General features: G+C 41.4%; 1 protein-coding gene and 1 long non-coding RNA gene across 2 annotated transcripts in view; one reads left to right on the plus strand and one right to left on the minus strand.

Moving 5' to 3' along the window:
• Nucleotides 1-7,195: 7,195 nt before the first annotated feature.
• The window catches only part of ago2 (argonaute RISC catalytic component 2), an 82,353-nt gene continuing 69,147 nt past the window's right edge, over nucleotides 7,196-20,401 (minus strand). The window contains exons 17-19 of the mRNA XM_033019880.1: nucleotides 20,122-20,223; nucleotides 10,781-10,980; nucleotides 7,196-7,941 (exon numbers count right to left, since the gene is read on the minus strand). Coding sequence (XP_032875771.1) covers nucleotides 7,833-7,941; nucleotides 10,781-10,980; nucleotides 20,122-20,223 — 411 coding nt within the window. The 3' untranslated portion in view covers nucleotides 7,196-7,832. The remainder of the gene's footprint in view (nucleotides 7,942-10,780; nucleotides 10,981-20,121; nucleotides 20,224-20,401) is intronic.
• On the plus strand, nucleotides 9,181-19,426 carry LOC116972345. The gene is made up of 3 exons (XR_004411780.1): nucleotides 9,181-9,288; nucleotides 16,236-16,240; nucleotides 19,415-19,426. It is a non-coding gene; the product is annotated as an uncharacterized LOC116972345 (long non-coding RNA).

Here is a 20,401-nt window from a genome sequence, read left to right on the forward strand (position 1 = left end):
TGTTGCCAGGACTAGGGGGTGTGAGTTATAGGGAGAGGTTGAGTAGACTGGGTCTCTATTCCTTGGCGAGCAGGAGGATGAGGGGTGATCTCATAGAGGTGTACAAAATCATGGGAGGAATAGATCGGGTAGCTGCACAGAGTTTCTTGCCAGAGTAGGGGAATTGAGGACCAGAGGACATAGGTTCAAGGTGTAGGGGAAAAGATTTCATAGGAATCTGAGGGGTAACTTTATCACACAAAGGGTGCAGGGTGTATGGAACAAGCTGCCAGATGAAGTAGTTGAGGCTGGGACTATCCCAATGTTTAAGAAACAGACAGGAACATGGATAGGACAGGTTTGGATCAATATGGACCAAGTGCGGGTAGGTGGCACTAGTGTAGCTGGGACATGTTGGCCGGTGTGGGCAAGTTGGGCCAAAGGGCTTGTTTCCACACTGTATCACTCTGACTCTGGAGGTTGCCCAAATGCACTTACATAAATCTATGAAAGTAGAACAAACTGATAAAGTGGCTAAAATTCACTGTTACCTGGCAGAATGGATTATATGTAGATATTATGCAAAAACTTTTAATTCACTTGTTATGCCTAATGTGGACAATTCTTGGCACAAGTAATGGGATGGCATTAGACAGGATACATCGGACAGTTGGCATGAATGAAACACTAGTTATGAGTTTGGAAAGAATGTGGACATTCTCCTTGGAATTGAGAGGCCACTCATTAGTCACATTTTTAATAGAGAAAAAGAAAAACTTTTGAGTTATTAGACCAATAATCATAGGATGCAAAAGGATGCAAAGTGAAATGGGAGAGGAAGGTGGTGGGCAAGAAAGAAGAAAATGATTTGCCTCCTCTTCAAACTAGCTTTAAAGGGGAATTTAAATAGGTACTTGTGGATGAGGAATTGGGTACTGGTCAAAGGCAGATGTGTGGAACTAACGTGGATCGCTCTTAAAAGAGCTAGCAGAAGCACAAGCCAAACGGCTCTCTTTTGACTAACTGAATTTGTGGTAACAATGACATAACTTATACGTGATAATCTAATTATAATGGAATTTCAAAGTCTTAAGATTGCATCAATAAATATAAATTCAAGACTTATATTGAGTTTAAGACTGTCATTTCAATGTTACCACAAATTTAGACAATCATAGATTTTCTATTAGAAATCATAAATACAACCCAGACGCTGAATGCAAAGGCAAGAGGTAACATGGAGAGTACAAAACACATGTCAATTAATCACATATACACATCCTGTTAAAGATACATAAGTTTATTATTAAAATGTTCATACCATACTGCTAGTCAAAAAAATTGATATCTTATATTCACAAATTCATATATAATGATACTTGTCAAGAGATTACAGCATAGTTATTCAGCTCATTAAAAAATATTGACCAAAAAGGAATGGACAATTTTAACCTAAAGTATTTACATAACATTAGTAAAACAAACTGCAAGCAATGTGAATTTTCATTGCCACAGGGAGTGTAAACTGCTTCATTCACGCGCAAATGGACCACAAACACTAGGTTAAGTAACAAACCTTATTTGTGCTGGTTAAAAGATCTAGAAAACAACTTTCAATTAGGATCCAAGCTACCCTATCCTAAAACATAAAAGCATGAAGAAAAATTTATAGGAAGTCCACTTTGTGCCCAATTCTACCAGTGCCCTAAGAAATAAGCCAACATCTTAAATTGCAGTAGTTACAGAAGGTAGATGAGTTTGTGCAATTCAATAAAACAGCAAAACAAAGAATACTCAAAACTTTATCAATGCAGCATATGTCAGGCTTTTGAGGTACTTGAAAATATTTTAAATCCTCTTTTACCCTAAGGATTTACAAGTAGCATTCTTTTCCTTTAAAATTATTGTCCAGGATCACCTCGTTTTTCCGCAGTATTTTGTTAACAGCCGTCATATGGCATAAGTGACTGCTGAGAAAGTGCAACAATACTGATCATTCAATGCAGCATAAATAACGATGTTTTACAATTTCTCAAAATATATTAAGTTTTTAACGTATTTTGTTCATTTAAGCAGTAATGTACAACAGTCATACACTACTATTTAACCCCTTCAGCAGATTTTGACATGCAATGGGATGATTACACAAGGCACAGAGAACAAAATAAAGCGCTATTAATAAAGTTTAAGGGGGAAAAAACTCTTTGCCCAAGTTCAGATCAAATCAAAATTAATTTCAACTAAAAATTATTTATTTTGGTTTATCATGGTTTGAAACAAGGAAATATATCATTTCATAATTATGGATGCAGCAGAGTAATATATTGAGGTAGGTCCAGATTTCATTTTGGGAGTGGGAAGAGAAGGGTGAAGAGGAACAAAAGTAAATGGAAGATCAGGTTTTTAAACCAAACTGACAGATCCTATGCCTTTTTCTCCAAAATATGGATAATTTCTTTGCACAGCATGAAAACATTTGGCTGGAAAAAGGCTTCTCTGGTCTTGGAGCAAAAGGAATAGGTCCAAGTGACCTTAATATGGATTAAAAAAAAACAAGTATTCTTCTGTTCCCCTCTTGTGCAGTGTTGACATAAACTAATATTAAAGCCATTTACCAAATATTAAACACAGAATTCTGATTCACATTTCTATAGAAACATAGGCCAAATAAATAAAAGGATGGTAACTCAAAGTATACAATGTTGTACAGCCATCTTGGAACCAAATCGCTTTCTTTTACCTCCCACAAAAAAAATCTAAACAAAAAAAATCGCTAATTATAACTTCAACTTGAAGTAATCTTTGAAGCAAATGGAATAATCTGAGAAATGTCATCACTTCCTTAGGTGGTTTTACAGTTTGTTTTCTAATCTTTAATATTTTGAGGTTTATTCTGATCACAGGCAAACAGAAGACAGGTGACACTCTGGATTATTTCTAAAATTCAGTTATTTCCAAAGCACCTTTTTCATTTTGCATGATGGCTTGGTGGAAGATATGCCTTTTTGCATTAGTTTATTTTTTTTCTTTTAAGTGCCCAATGACACATGATAAGCTGCTTAATACAGTTTGGCTGCTTTCTTTTTTTAAATATCTATTATTTTCTAAGAACCAAATTGAAAGTTTCAGTTGACAGCTCTGCTAGTACTATCTGATCTGTCTTGCATCAACAAACGATCGAAGCTTTAAAAACCATATTGGAAACAATGGGACAATAAATCAATATTAAAGTTCACAAATGAAAATAATTGGCAGCACCACAGTTCTGAACAGAGCAGAAAGCACAAGAGCTGGACCTTTCTGCAAGACCACTAACATCTCAAAAAGGGAGTTTAGAGAGGGGGTGCATCTAAAAACAAGTGACAGCAATGTCAAGTGATAGTCTAACTGTGGTATATTATACGTAATAATACAAAGATATTTACATTTTGCAAGAAATAGCCTTGAGACAAATCTCAGATTTGTCCTGTGACTACATCAGTAGGATTCCTGTATTTCCATACATTTAGTGAATAATTTCTTCTTCCCTCTACAAAGCAGAGTATATTTTTAAACTGAGCCCAAATTATCAGTAGAGGGTTTGTTTTGCATGGATGATGTCAAGTGTTTATATTAATATGAAGTAACCTGGACTGACTAATTCTTCATTGAAGCATCACAGACAATACCAGATCAGACTCATGAAGACTAGGTAAGTCAAATTGCTACAAATATAATTTTATCGGTATGTATTATTAAAATTGTAGCTGTTAAAATGCATAATTAAGATAAAATCTTCCGTTTAATATTAATTAACCCAAGGACTTTAAACTCTGGAATAGGTTGTAGATTTAAATAACAGGCTATGATTTCTAATACCTTTGGATTATGTCAGTGATCACCATTTTAGTTATGTAAGTTACATTTTACATGGAGAGAGGGTACATCTATTAAGCACATAAGATATTTGCACGTGTTATTTTGGTTGATAAAAAAAATTTAAAAATCTCAAAACTGTACAAGACCCAGCTTCGTTTTAGCACCACTGTCAAATGTAAAGGCTTGTACAAAGTGCACTATTATGTATTACGCATTGCTAGATCTGTGTTTTGTTGTATTTGTGCCGTGCAGTGGAGCCATTAAGTTAGAATTGCAATTTTTTTAAATTATGTATCTGGCTAGATCCATGTGATCTGATTTTGTTTACATATAGAAAGGCCACAAAGGCTAATTATTGTCTTTAGTACAAAGACTCAAAAGGGAAACAGTATATAATGCTTACAAAGACTGCAAATTAATTTTCAGAAACCCATTTTACACACCTCAGGTAAATACGATTTTTAAATGCCACAGCCAAGATGTGGCAAAACAATTTAAGCAAGTCTCACCTAAAAACAATCTAACTTTTGTTATCTTTATGTTTACACAAGTTTACACTGTAGATTACAAAATTAAGCATTAATATTTTTTTAATTAAACACAACGACATTTACAATAGAAAATGCTAACTATCATTCCATCCCATGTTGAATTCTGCTACATGCTTAAAATTCTAAACTATTTTACAACCTAGCTCCGTATCTACAATTTTATAGTTAGAATAACTATCCCAAAATTAATGTTGGCCACCAATGGCAGTAATTTATAAGGCAGATTAAATCACCCAATTGCAGCTTCAATTGCTTCTCAAATGGCAGTGACTGCAATAAATTCTCAGAGCTGCTGCTTGCACAGATGCATTCTAATAATTATCCCTTTCCTCCGATTTACTATCAATATCACTGTCAGTATACAGCGCACAAACAGAATGCAGGGGCCAGTTCACAGTAGCACCCATAACTTTGAAGCAAGATGTAAACTTTTCAATAGTGCTGGTTAGAGATTGCTTAATAGCTAAGGACACTTCAATAACTAAAATCTACCCTGGATACAAGAACAGAGTTATAGATCTAGGGATTGTCCAGTTCCAGTCCATCAAAGTCAATGGCTAATGCAAGAATCGGAAAATCTATGGCAATATATTTCCCATAATCTCTAAAGCTGTACACATTGGTTTGCCAATTTACTTCCTTGAATTTGTACTTAAAATACATAAGCTTGATCCAGAAGTAACCAATTTCAATAAGTGCTAGGCCACACAGAGAGTGGTGAATCTCTGGAACTCCCTGCCACAGAGGGTAGTCGAGGCCAGTTCATTGGCTATATTTAAGAGGGAGTTAGATGTGGCCCTTGTGGCTAAGGGGATCAGAGGGTATGGAGAGAAGGCAGGTACGGGATACTGAGTTGGATGATCAGCCATGATCATATTGAATGGCGGTGCAGGCTCGAAGGGCCGAATGGCCTACTCCTGCACCTAATTTCTATGTTTCTATGTTTCTATGCCCCAAAAGAATACAGAACTCAATGTGAAGAAGCAGTTCTAAATATAATGGAACAATGTTCTATTGCAGATTTTCCCAAACTTTACTTATCTTGTGATAGCTCAATAAGCCAAGCAGTTCAAGTAGCTAAGATAAATCTTTGGTAAGAACTGCTGAGGCCAAATATGAGGATTAAACATATACCAACATGCTGCTATAAGTAGTGTGTTGAAAATGATCATTGTAAAATTGATTCATTCTTGTCTGCTGATTTCCAGTGAAATGCGTCATTTCTAAAATTCAACATCATCAAGACTCATCTGCCTTAATTTTGAAATAGTATATTTCTACTGTAAAACATGTAGTGTCCTTTAAAGCCCAGCATATTCACTATGCTATCGCCACTCATTAAACAATTACATTTTAATAACTTGATTTTTCTAGATTAATCCTCCACAATTTTGAAACTACTGATTTTATCTCCTCGTTATCTAACACAGCAGATGAATATATTTATTCTCACTAAAACATTTCCACTTCCAGCAAACTTCCCCTCTTGTACTGTTAAAACCTGAATAATACAGGAAATCAAAATGGAAATATCAGCCAGGACTCAGGATTGAACTTGGGTCTCCCAAGTTAGAAACTGCATGCTTAGTGTCCGTACTAAGGAAATATCACAAATATAGCCCAGCAGGTGTTCAGATTTTTCATAATTATCCTGCAGTCTCACTACTTTAAAACTAATTATAAAACTAAACTCACAACCTTTAGTGGGCCCATCACTACTTCATCTTAGGAATTACTGAGTTTGGAAAATAGTTACATGTTGTAACTAAGCACATTTTATCAGTCTGCCCAGATACATATTTTGACAGAATTTTAAAATTCACAAAAATCTTAATGCTTGTCAAAAATATTCCCATTTTTGTAATGAGTTCCAGCCTTGTCACATATGTACATAGTACCAGCCAGATATAGAAATATGAAAACAGTTTAATAAAATTCTTCTCCAAGTTGCCTTATCTACACTTGTTACAAAACTTCAAAAGCAAATGTGTTGCTCAGATGAGATCTATGTGCAATATTAGTTTTCATTTATGGCCATATAAATAAGTCACTAACACTGAAATTTATGCTGGTTGCCCTCTCTTTGAGATTTAAAGATTTGCTGAAGAGTTGAGGTATGTAAAAATGTATTTTTTTGTCATTTAACAAGTGCATATTGGCCATCAAAACAAATGTTTATATCATACAGAAATGTTCAGTTTCAGTCTGTGACAAATTTTATCCACGAATCAGTTTTACGTAAAATTGTGTGACTACCATTAAAATAAATCTTGCCTCTTAGCACAAAAACTAGCACCATCTTCGAACTGCTCTGCTAACATTGACAGTGTTGTGTGCACATTATGTTTTTGCTGATGTGAGGGTAACCACGAGGTAGTTCAGAAATTTACTTCATTCTCAAAATTTACATTTTGAAAGTTCTCATATGCCCTTGAATTCAAATAGGTGAAGCAATTGGCATGGCAATCCCTACATCCAATTTGGCTGCTGACCACAGTAGTGGCAAACTAACCATAGCATAAAAATACTCGATTTGTATCACAAGCGTTATTGTATCAAGAGTTGAGAACTAGTCAGTTGCAGCATCTTATAAAAATATCACGAGACTTTACCTCAATATATAAAATAGTGCCCATCTGGTCTAGTTAATGTTTTATAGATTGTCTCCAAAGATTAATTGCTTGAAATACACAACATTTTCTACTGAACACACCTTAAAAAGACTGCATGCCTTCTGCTGGCAATCTGCTGAGAAAGTCATACCTACACATTATACTGTCTGTCCAAAAAAAGGAAAAAAATGAAACTTGCTGTTCATAAATTTATTTTATGTTAAAAGACCTTTGCCCCCATTCTGACTTAAGATTGCCATATTTCACAGTACTGTATTACAGTAGTCTTAATTGAATTGACTGGATAAAACTCCAGATCTAATAAAAGGAATGCCATTAATGTTCAATTTTGAAACTCAAAATTCTGCCATTTGAAGCCAACAAATGGGATACTTTGTCTTTAGAGTCACACCATCCTCTAAATTCTTACATTACTTTGCCATCCTAAACAAACCTTAATCAAATATGCAGTTGCTAATGCATACTTTAATGCATCCACATATCTCTTCTTTGAAAAGCTTTCTACCAAGTTTAAATCTAATGCAGAATTAGGCTGCATTTATTCAACTTGCAGTGGTGGAGATATGTACTGATACAACTACCACAGACCTCCAAATATTAATGCTTTTGCTTTTCAAGGAAAACATTACATTTGGCTTGATTAAAACATTACTGTGTAACACTGAACCCCATAATTGAGGGAGACTTGCAAGGTACGGCAGTGTACACAGCAATACAACTAGCAACTCATTCTTCACTACATTGCCTGGTAAAATACAGCCGGTCTTGTCTTAGCCCAGCTCTGTTCAGAAACACCAACCGAATACACTTGTCAAGCAAAATACATAGTGCGTAGTGTGTCCTGGTGAACCTGTACAGCTTTCGCTAGAGCCAGCTGATCTCTGCCATTGCTCTGGCCTGATGTGTGACTTCCTTCAGCACTGAAAAGCAAAAGGAAATACAGGATTAGTTGAAATTGAACAAACAAATAAATTATATTGCATTAACAGCACAGAAACATGTCAGTTGTCCATGGCAGGTCCACACAAGTATCACCACTTGTTTCATCTTTTGAATTTATCTATTTATTTCCATAGGGTCTGGGGTCACTGGCAAAGCCAGTATTTATTCCTCATCTCTAAACCTATATTCTATTATCCTTTGTATACTTTACCGACTCCGTCAACTTTATTTATGGTATTTACCCCAACTACTCCATTCGGTAATGTTCAGCATTTTAACCGCTTCTGAGGCAAGAGATCCGCCAAATTCTCATTGTAGATTTAGTAATACGAGCCTTAAATTTATAACCCATAGTTTTAGATTCTCTAAGGAGGTAATATCTAACTCAAACCCATTCATAATCTTAAGGATCCCTATTAAATCTAAAAGGAAAAGACCTTATATCATTCTCCTTATATTAATAACTTAAATTTTGATATTACATTAGTTTTTTTTAAATATCTTCATTGTTCCTATTTCTTTTTTGTAAAAAAAGTGTGCAGTTGGACCAAACTTAATGAAGTTTAATAGGAAGGTAGACAAAAGTGCTGGAGAAACTCAGCGGGTGCGGCAGCATCTATGGAGCGAAGGAAATAGGCAATGTTACGGGCCAAAACCCTTCTTCAGACTGATGTAGGGTTGGGGGGGGGGGGGGAGGGGCGGGAAGGAGAAAGGAAGAGGAGGAGCCAGAGGGCTGAGGGAGAGCTGGGAAGGGGAGGAGACAATAAGAGCTACCAGAAATTGGAGAAGTCAATGGTTATGCCACTGGGGTGTAAACTGCCCAAGCGGAATATGAGGTGCTGCTCCTCCAATTTCCGGCGGTGCTCACTTTGGCCATGGAGGAGGCCCAGGACAGAAAGGTCGGATTCGGAATGGGATGGGGAGTTGAAGTGCTGAGCCACCGGGAGATCAGGTAGGTTATTGCAGACCGAGCGGAGATGTTCGGCGAAACGATGGCCAAGCCTACGCTTGGTCTCACCGATGTAGATCAGCTGACATCTAGAGCAGCGGATACAATAGATAAGGTTGGAGGAGGTGCAGGTGAACCTCTGTCGCACCTGGAAAGACTGCTTGGGTCCTTGAGTTGGATGATCAGCCATGATCATATTGAATGGCGGTGCAGGCTCGAAGGGCCGAATGGCCTACTCCTGCACCTATTTTCTATGTTTCTATGAATGGAGTCGAGGGGGGAGGGAAAGCGACAAGTGTAGCATTTCTTGCGGGTGCAAGTGAAAGTGCCCGAGGAGGGGGTAGTATGGGTGGGAAGAGAAGAATTGTCCAGGGAGGTCAAATACTCTGTAAATATGATATGACTGCTTTTGAATTCTGTTCTTCTAATCAATTTTTATGATATTGAAAATGTTTTAAGCCTGCACAGTTTAATGTTTTGTTTATCTGTACCCATTGATTTTACTGCTCCTCTGTCCCGTTTTAGATTTCCCAAAAGGATGCATGCTTAAAAAAAGCAAAATATACCACTCTTCCCATATTATATACCACACTTCCCATATTAAAATCGTTATGCCATTTAACCTCCTCAGTTACAGAAGACAAATTCAAAAAGCTAACGATGATTGTTCACAGATATTAGGAAATAAAGTCAATGGCCGAGAGTTTTATTGCTGGAAATACTCTGTAAATCAGGAAGCATCTGCAGAGAAAGAAATGGATAAACATTTGGGTCGATAATCCCAAATCAGAAGCTTTGAGATTTCTACCAGGTTCAAGTTAAATCCAAAATTAGACCATGTTTATTTGGCTTGCATCAGTCCCTGATCAATTATTATTTAATTCCACTATAGATTCTTGCTAATGAGGCTCATGTGATAATTGCCCAGTGTTCCAGAGATGGGAACATTGCGTGATGGGAGGGGAATATTCTTTCAACAAATTGATGATTTTGCAGAGCTGGTGCCATTCTTCCAGTGCCTTAGAATACCAATTGCAGATAATCCATATTCTAGAAGCATATGAAGCGGGTTGATAGGCCATGAGTTTTAACCCAGGTCTGAGGTTTTGTTCTCCAAATACCCTTTTCCTCAATTGCCCAATGGCATTTATTGACCTACCCTCATTGCCCTCATAACAATTTTTACTTGTTATATCGTCCAGCATTGATGTTCTGAGAATACAGGCATGAGCAGCTTCATTTGCTGAGAGGGTTTGAATGGAATTGAACATTGCACCAAACAGCAGTAAACATCCCTACTTCTGACATTATGATAGAAGGAAATTCAATGATTTAGGAGTTAAGATGGTTCGGTACCAAGTGCCTAGAGGGCCTTGCACCAAAGTCATGGTGCAGGAAGGATCAAGTTCCATCAACTATAATCATCTTCCTCTGTGAAGACAACTCCATTCATTGGAGCAATTTCCCTCAATGCCCACAGACTGATATCATGGCTCTCGCTCCCATTTCACTATTGGAATTCACCTCCTTGGTCCACAATTGCAGCAAGAATGTGACGAGAATTGCAGCTGACTGCGTGTGGGAAGTAAACCTTTTAATGGCTTTTAATCAATCAAAAGCAGTCAATTATTTTGCTTAATTTGAATCAATAATTCATGTTTTAAATATTTGAAAAAACTAAAAATGGAACATTTACAATGAATGCAAAAGAAGTTTTACTTTCAATTTTGCCTTGAGCTGAAATTTTTTTGATGCTCCACTTCTAACTATGCAATTTTTTTTAACTGATGACATGTTAACTATGCTCACCTTGCAGAGCATAGAATTTATAGTGGAGCCCAAACAATAATATTAAGAGTTTTACACACCTGTCATGTTCCTTGTCCACCAAATGATATCTGGCACGGAAAGCCACCAAATGAGCGTAATAGGCTGGCGCTGGGATGGAAACTGACCGCGTACATCGAACATACGTATGGCAAAGTTGATATGTGAGAATTTGAAGTTCATCTGCATTGAAACGATTATCATCCCATAGTACATGGTAGTGAGATGGTCGGCTTGTTCCCTGGAAAATAAGATTAAACATTAAACTCATTAAACCCAGTTTGATTAAAGTTATTTCCCAAATCCTACTCAATGTTGAAATACCACATGAGGAATATGCAAGCTGTTCAGGCATTCCATCCCTGTTCCATTCAAGCTATAAATTAGTTTTAATTTATAACTGAGTTAAATGTAACAGTTTATCAATCTTTTGTAGTGGGGATTCCAGGATTCCAGGAGTCCAGGGGTCCAGGGGTCCAGGGGTCCAGGAGTCCAGCCAAGAATGAGTCAAAAACAAAGTTATGAGAACGAAATGTGATTTTATCACATTTTACCCGACCTCAAATACCTGGGGTCAGACCCCATAACCAAACGTCCCCCACTCCGAGCTGCTCAACTCCTCCCCCCCCTGAGCCGAGGGTTCGCTAATGCCCGTGACTTGCCACCAGGTGCCGCCACATGACCCCCCCCCCCCCCCCCCAGAACCGGAGGCACTGAAACGGACGGGATGCCAAATAAGGCGGCCTGACCGCATAAACACGTCCGCTTGAACTGAGTCCTTGAACATGTTTCCTGGCTCTAGCGTGTCCAAACCCTTAACAATGTTATATTTCAATAAGATATCCTCTCATCCTTCTAAACTCCAGAGTGTACAAGCCCAGCCGCTCCATTCTCTCAGCATATGACAGTCCCGCCATCCCGGGAATTAACCTTGTAAACCTACGTTGCACTCCCGCAATAGCAAATTCCTCAAATTAGGGGACCAAAACTGCACACGATACTCCAGGTGTGATCTCACTAGGGCCCTGTGCGACTGCAGAAAGACCTATTTGCTCCTATACTCAACTCCTCTTGATATAAAGGCCAACATGCCATTCACTTTCTTCACTGCCTGCTGTACCTGCAAGCTTGCTTTCATAGACTGATGAACAAGGACACCCAGATCCCGTTGTACTTCCACTTTTCCCAACTTGACGCCATTTAGATAGTAATCTGCCTTCCTGTTTTTGATACCAAAGTGGATAACCTCACATTTATCCACATTAAACTTCATCTACCATGCATCTGCCCACTCCCCCAACCTGTCCAAGTCACCCTGCATTCTCATAGCATCCTCCTCACGGTTCACACTGCCACCCAGCTTTGTGTCATCTGCAAATCTGCTAATGTTACTTTGAATCCCTTCATCCAAATCATTGATGTATATTGCTGCGGTCCCAGCACCGAGCCTTGCGGTACCCCACTAGTCACTGCCTGCCATTCCGAAAGGCACCCGTTAATCCCTACTCTTTGTTTCCTGTCTGCCAACCAATTTTCTGTCAGCACTCTACCCCCAATACCATGTGCCCTAATTTTGCCCACTAATCTCCAATGTGGGACCTTATCAAATGCTTTCTGAAAGTCCAGGTACACTACATCCACTGGCTCTCCCTTGTCCATTTTCCTAGTCACATCCACAAAAAATTCCAGAAGATTAGTCAAGCATGATTTCCCCTTCGTAAATCCATGCTGACAGACCGATCCTGTTACTGCTATCCAAATGTGCGGCTATTTCATCTTTTATAATTTACTCCAGCATCTCCCCCACCACCGATGTCAGGCTAACTGGTCTATAATTCCTGTTTTCTCTCTCCCGCCTTTCTTAAAAAGTGGGATAACATTAGCTACCCTCCAATCCACAGGAACTGATCCTGAGTCTATAGAACATTGGAAAATTATCACCAATGCATCCACGATTTCTAGAGCCACTTCCTTAAGTACCCTGGGATTCAGACCATCAGGCCCTGGGGATTTATCCACCTTCAGTCCCATCAGTCTACCCAACACCATTTCCTGCCTAATGTGGATTTCCTTCAGTTCCTCCGTCACCCCAGATACTCTGGCCACTACGATATCAGGAAGATTGTTTGTGTCCTCCTTAGTGAAGACGGATCCAAAGTACCTGTTCAACTCATCTGCCATTTCCCTGTTCCCCATACTAAATCCACCTTTTTCGGTCTTCAGGGGTCCAACTTTGGTCTTAACTAATTTTTTCCTCTTCACATACCTAAAGAAGCTTTTACTATCCTCCTTTATATTCTTGGTCAGCTTACCTTCGTACCTCATCTTTTCTCCCCATATTGTCTTTTTAGTTATCTTCTGTTGCACTTTAAACATTACCCAATCCTCTTGCTTTCCGCTCATCTTTGCTACGTTGTACTTATACTGTCCCTGACGTCAGCCACAGTCGCCCCTTACTCCCCTTGGAATCTTTCTTCCTCCTAGTAATGAACTAATCCTGCACCTACTGTATTATTCCTAGAAATACCTACCTATAAATACCAGATAGCTGAATAGGGACCTTCAGCGAGCCCAGTATAACCACCATCAGTAGGTGCGACACACCCCGGGATGGCAGCATCGGCCCAACGATGTCCACGTGCACGTGGTCGAACCGCTGGTGTGGCACCAAGAAATCCTGTATCGGTGCACGGACGTGCCAATGTATCTTGGACAACTGGCACAGGATGCATGCCCGTGCCCAGCGACCGACCTGCTTCCGCAGACCGTGCCAGATGAACTTTGCCGCCACCATGGCAACCGTGGCCCGGATAGGCGGATCACCTCAAAAACACGACGGCGCCAGGCCGCCGGGACAGCCGGTCCTGGCTGTCCCATGGACACATCGCATAAAATCGAACCACCCGAGGGACCCAACGGCACATCTTCTAGCACAAATCCGGAGATTGGTGCTAGAAGATTGGTTCTAGCACCAATCCGCAGCTGACGGACAAGGAAATGTCAGCTGGCATTTCCTTGTCCGTCAGCTGCGCCGCGGCCGGGTTGAACACGGTTGCGATCTCTGTGTTTGACAAGTCGTACGCCAGCAAGTTGCATTTACCGCCGATGTGCCGGACGTCGGTGGTGTATGGCTGTCAGCTGGTGCTGCTGACGAGCGGACCAAGGATCCGAGACCTTGGTGAACACGAATGTAAGGGGCTTATGGTCCGTGAAGGCCACGAAGTGCCAGCCCTCCCTACAGCGAGATGCAAGGCGAGCAACTCCCGGTCAAAGGCACTGTAGCGACACTCCGCTGGATTCAGCTGTCGGCTGAAGAAGGCGAGAGGCCGCCATTGACCGTCAAAGCACTGCTCCAGGACCCCACCGACCGCGGAGTCAGAGGCATCCACGGTAAGAGCTATGGGGGCATCTGTTCGCGGTTGCACCAACATGTCGTCCAACATGACCAAAGTCTGGGCATCCTTTGCCCCATCGAATGCTGCCACAGCGACGGTGTCGCTTGCCAAACAGCAGTTGGAACAGCGGCCGCATGATCCTAGCCACGGCCGGAACGATTCGGTGATAGAATGTCACCATGCCCACGAACTCCTGAGGTCCTCGCACCGTGGAAGGCTGCGGGAACCGGCGTATGGCCTCAACCCTGTCGGGCAGAGGCACTGCTCAGTGCCGCGTCACCTGGTGCCCTAGAAAGTCAATGCCCGGAGGCTGAACTGGCACTTACTGAGGTTGACCACCAGGCCATGCTCGCTAAGGTGCTGGCACAACAAATGAAGATGGATGCAGTGTTCCTGCCGCGTGCGACTCGGCACCAGGATGTCGTCCAAGTAAATGAAGATGAAATCCAACCCCCGACGCATGGTGTCCATGAGGCGCTGGAAAGCCTGCATGCCATTCTTGAGGCCGAAGGGCATCCGCAGGAATTCAAACAACCCAAACGGGGTGATGTTCGCCGTTTTAGGGACATCCTCTGATCGCACGGGGATATGGTGGTACCCGCAGACAAAGTCTATCTTCGAGAAAAACTTAGCCCCGTCCAGATGGGCTGTGAAGTCCTGAATGTGGGGAATCGCGTACCGGTCGGCAGTCGTAACCTCATTAAGGCGGCGATGGTCCCCACAAGTCCGCCAGCCCCAGAAGCCTTCGGCACCGTGTGCAGCAGGGAGGCCCTTGGGCCGTTGGAGCACCAGACGATGCTCATGGCCTCCAAGTTGCGAAACTCCGCCTTGGCCATCTGAAGCTGCAGGCGTGGAGCGGTGGGCCCGAGGTGAGGAAGTGGTGCTCGACCCCGTGTTTCGGGCTGGCCGCGCCAAACTTCGGGGTGACAATGTCCGGAAACTCAGCCAGAACCTGGGCGCAGGCGTTGTCCACCGCTGCCACCGGATTGCTGTTTGACGGGGCAGGCGCAAGGAAATCGCCTCCAACGATTTTGCGTGGACAAGGCGCTGGCCCTTCACATCCACTGGAGCTCTTGCACCCGCAAGAAATCTGCGCCCAGCAGCGGCTGGAACATGTCTGCGACAACAAAAGGCCAGGTGAAATGGCACCCGCCCAATATGATGGGGTTGGTACGGACGCCGTAGGTGCCGATGGGACTTCCGCTCCGGAAGGAGTACAAAACACTAACCTCCGCTCCAGTGTCCACCAGGAACCTACGCCCGTAGATCCAGAGCAGCAGCTCCTTGAGACCTGCGTACTTACCCCCCTCAGGCACATTATCGAGGTATGGCATGATCCGACCGGCCGTTTCCTGGTCGAGAGCCCCTACCACGTAATGGTATCGCTTCTCGTCGACTGTTACGTCGCAGACGTGGAACTGGGATTCTACCTGGCGGAACCATACCCCCAGCTGCGAGGTCCAAAAGGTAGGCAGCTTTCGGGCTACCACGTTGAGCTCGGCCTCGTAGGCGGCCGCGGCAGGTTGAGCGCTGTACATTTTTCCGTGAACTTTGCCCAGGATTCCACTCCTGGTTGGCGGGGTCTCCAGTGTAGCGGGGACTCCAGGACTCCAGCCCAGAATGAGTCAAAAACAAAGTTATGAGAACGAAATGTGTTTTTATTACTGTCACCATGCTGCTTCCAACTCCAACCCCGTGACCAGGTGTTACCCGACCTTAAATATCCAGGGTCAGACCCCATGACCAAACGACACCCACTCCGAGACGCTCAACTCCTCCCTCCTGAGCCGAGGGTTCGCTATTGCCCGTGGCTAGCCAGCAGGTGTTGCCACACTCTCAAAATTCAGAAATCTGCCATAGGAGTTATGTTTGGGGAAACTTGCTATCACATTAACAGCTTTTGGACAGACAATGCTTCCATTCAATTGTTTGAAGTAATAAATATGGGAGATTATGCACTTTTATTTTCATAATAAAAGCAAAAAAATGCAGGTCAGGCCACATCAATAGGTAAACATTTAACATTTCATGTCGAAAGCTCTTTGTCAGAAGTGGGAAAGTGAAAAAAGCTAGTAAAGTTGCAGGAAGGAGGATGTCTAAGTTAAGGTAAAACTTTAAACAAGCTTTAAACTGGTCAATGAGTGAATGGGAGCAGTTACAGGGTGACAATACAGATTAAACAACATGCAATAAACTGTAAGAGATGCAAAATACAGTAGGAGTTTGCTCCCAGCAGATTAGGCTGGGCACAAACTCTACTTCCAGAGAAAAAGAGGACATAAAAGTTAAAAGGTTGAGCCATTATCGCAGATGGTTGACTGATATAGACGAAGAATACAAGTTACCCAAGTTTTAGAATTGAACAGAGACCTAACACTTTGTGCAGACGCAAGATGAGGTGCTGTTCCCCAAGCTTACATTGGATCACACTGTAATCGTGCTGAAGGCCACAAACCAAAAAGTCAGAATGACAGTAGGATGGAAAATTAAAGTGGCAGGCAATAGGAAGGTCAGGATTATCTTTGTGATCTGATCCCGGTGTTTCGCAAAGCACTCGCCCAATCCGCGTTTGCTTTCTCCAATGCAGAGGCTCGACATGGAGTCAGAGAATTATAGAGCATAGAAACAGGCTCTTAGTCCAACTCGTCCATGCCAACCGAGATGTCCATCTAAGCTAGTCCCATTTGCCCATGTTTGACCCTTGCGATCCAGTCAAATTATATTATATGTGAGCACCATCTAGCCATACACAAGTACAACGGGTAGTGCAAAGAGAAAAATACCAGAGTGCAGAATATACTGATATGGGTTTACGTTTGAGAAAGTGCAGATAAAAAAAGGTCAGATTGAGGTTCATTGGGAGATCGGGATTACCCTTAGTTTACGAGAGTTCCATTCAGTAGTCTGCTAACAGTGGGGAAGAGGCTGTTCCTGAGTCTGGTGGTACATGCTTTTAAGCTTTTGTATCTTTATCCAACCGGAGAGGGAAGAAGAGGGACTGAGCAGGGTGAAAACGGTCCTTAATTATATTGGCCGTTTCCCCGAGGCAGCATAATGTGTAGATGGAGTTGATGGGGATTAGGTATGTGGTAGCGACAAAAACTGATTTGTGCGAGCCGAAGCTACATCCACAACTCTGCGATTTTGTGTGGTCTTGGACAGAGCTGTTGACAAACTAAGCTGTGATGCATCTCGATAGGATGCTTTCAATGGTCATCTGCAGGAGCTGGTAAAAGTTGTTGGGGACATGCCAAACTTCCTTTGTCTTCTGAGAAAGGAGAGGTGGCAGTGCGCTTTATTGGCTCTAGTTTCAAAGTGATAAGTCCAGGACACTATCACCTCAATTTTACTCAAATCACAGACATCCCCTCCCCATGCTGTCTGCAGCCAATCAAGCTTTTCTCTCTTTCCCAGTTCTGAAGAACTTTCAACCTGAAACATTAATCTTGCTCACACTGATATGACCTGACCTGTTGAGTATTTCCACCATTTTGTTTCATTTTAAATTTACAGCATCTGCATTTAAATTTTTTTTTAAATTTCACATTATATACGTTACTGTACCACTAAGTCTCTTCTAGCCATAAATTCAGAATAGACTTTGATACATAAGCAAAGTTTACAAGTTAATTGGTCAGATTAAACCAATAGTTAAGACTCTTCCTGTTAACCCAAAAGACACAAAAGCCCACAAAAAGCAAAAATTTCCTCTCATATTCAAATCAGTACAAAAGTATTAATTTTTGGAGATGCCACCTTTGGAAAATGAATTTAAAGTGCATCTGGTCTGTTCAAATCGATGTTAAATATCTGATAAGATTTTTGAAGAGCAAAATGTTCTCGTGTCTCAGTAAATCTTTCTGTATCACTAAAACTACTAAATTGGTCACTGCTTTTCTTGAAACATCCAACCAGCCATTGTATTTGAAGTCACTTTGTAGAGCCTACCAAGTTAGCATTATGTGTTTAAAGCAATTATTAAAACAATACTTTAGATATAAAGAACCTACCGATAGAGTTACAAGTATGCCCAATGAGGAGCTGTGACAATGAACAAAATCACTTAATATATTTGGTTACATAGCTCTTTACCAAAATCTATTCTATAAACCATTTCCAACATCCGCTCAATCAAACGCAGCTGAAATTATTTTACATTCAATTTAATACATAATTGGCTTGATGGTATGAAACAGAGGGTGATTTGTTTTTTTCGGACTGCAAAATCTTAATTGCCTGTGTATCATCACTCGAGCACCAGTCTTATCTATATTACTAAAAGTCTGATCTTGACCACTTCCTGTTATTCTGTATATTGATTTTTGAAAAAAACACTGCCACATACGGCTGTGATTTTTGGCCTTCTTACTCAGAGTCCTCTTCCACTGCGCAGGACAAGAGGATTTTTCCCATCGATGAAAAATAAAAGAGTTATTAGTGTTTAAAAAATGTTGAGATTTTCTGCTGAAGGCCACGCCCCTTCCGCAGGGACTATAAAACCCGGAAGTGTTGAATGCCTCAGTCAGTCTCTGCAAGATGGGGGAGCGAGAGGGTCACGTCGCTCAGTCTGAGCTGTAAATAACACTGAACATATGTCTACTAACCTGTGAGTGGTTTTACTGACCTGTCAGTGCCCTTAATGTGGTTTGAAAATATAGATTGGAAATGCTAAAGCTGTGTTGCCTTTGGTTTGGAAATGCTAAAGCTGTGTTGCCTTTGGTTTGGAAATGCTAAAGCTGTGTTGCCCAATTAAAGTTGCCTTGCCTAATTAGTTGCCTTGCCTAATTAAAGTTGCCTTGCCTCATTAAAGTTGCCTTGCCTCATTAAAGTTGCCTTGCCTCATTAAAGTTGCCTTGCCTCATTAAAGTTGCCTTGCCTATTTAAAGTTGCCTTGCCTATTTAAAGTTGCCTTGCCAAATTAAAGTTGCCTTGCCAAATTAAAGTTGCCTTGCCAAATTAAAGTTGCCTTGCCTTCTATATAATTAAAAGCCTAATCTTGACCACTTCCTGTTTGCGCTTTATATTGATTTTAGAAAAAACGCTACCACGTACGGCTGTGATTTTTGGCCATCTTACTCAGGGCCCCCATCCGCTCATCAGGTGCCGAGGATTTTCCCCATCGATGAAAAATAAGTTATTAGTGTTTTAAAAATGTTGAGATTCTCCCTCTTGTCAATCACGCCATGAATGCCACGCCCCTTCTCGTGGGGGGGGGGGGAGGGGAGGGGGGGACTATAAAACCCAGATGTGTGGGCGTGGCTCAGTCTCTGCAAGATGGAGGAGGGAGAGGTCACGACTCGCTTGAAATGTTATGAAACTGCATTTGAATTTGGTGGCCTTGCACCCTGCTTAAAATGGAATTTCAAGGAATAGCCGTGAGTCAACTGCCAGCCCACCAGCCGTGAGTGAGCTGTCAGCACAACAGGCTTGAGTGACTGAGCCGCCAGCCCAAGAATCCATTCGGCCCACAATGTCCATACTAGCCCTCAAAACCAGTCCCTTCAGCCTACAACACCCATACTAGCGCTCCAGAAAGCTCCCCCCCCTCCCCCCAATATTGCAATTGGTGGAGAGGTGGAATATTGCGTTGGGGGACCAGCCCTCCCGTGTGATGTTGGGACCCAATGGGTCCCACTTAGTCTAGTAACCATTGTAAATTTCTTTCTCTCTTTAAAAATTCCTTTCCTTTGCCCACAACAGTAAGCTGGCAGACCCAATGCTCTGAAACTCTCTCCATTAACGAGCATCTATCGAACTGTTCATCAAGCCAATTTCTGTGATCAAGCTTATAGTCACTCCTATATCTTTGTCAGACTAAATATTGTTTTAGGTATTAAAATTTAACACAAGCTCGTATGTACAGAGGTTGTAATGTCAACCATGAGGATATTCTGTAGGCGGGAACAAAACATATGGATTGAAAGGAAATTACCCTGCCCTATTATTCTGTTCTTAAACTACGTTAATATATTTTATTTTACACCCACCTGAATACCAGCATGGCTGCACAAGTAAAAGTCAAATTCTGAAGGATGTGTTATTTTTGTGTCCACTGTTGTGCCTGCTGGGATATTGCCACTTTTACCGACCTGCAAAAAACAAAATCAATAGACTTCTAGAACAAGATGCAAAATACAAGAAGCCAAAGACTTAATGATTAAAGGTGAATTCTGTTCAGAATTATTCTCAACTTTTACCTTTACCAGAAAAATATCTAGACTTGTGGTAGATAAGATAACGTGATGTACACAATGTTCTAATTTCATG

This window comes from Amblyraja radiata, chromosome 4 (assembly GCF_010909765.2).
Source record: "Amblyraja radiata isolate CabotCenter1 chromosome 4, sAmbRad1.1.pri, whole genome shotgun sequence".
Taxonomy (NCBI): Eukaryota; Metazoa; Chordata; class Chondrichthyes; order Rajiformes; family Rajidae; genus Amblyraja; species Amblyraja radiata.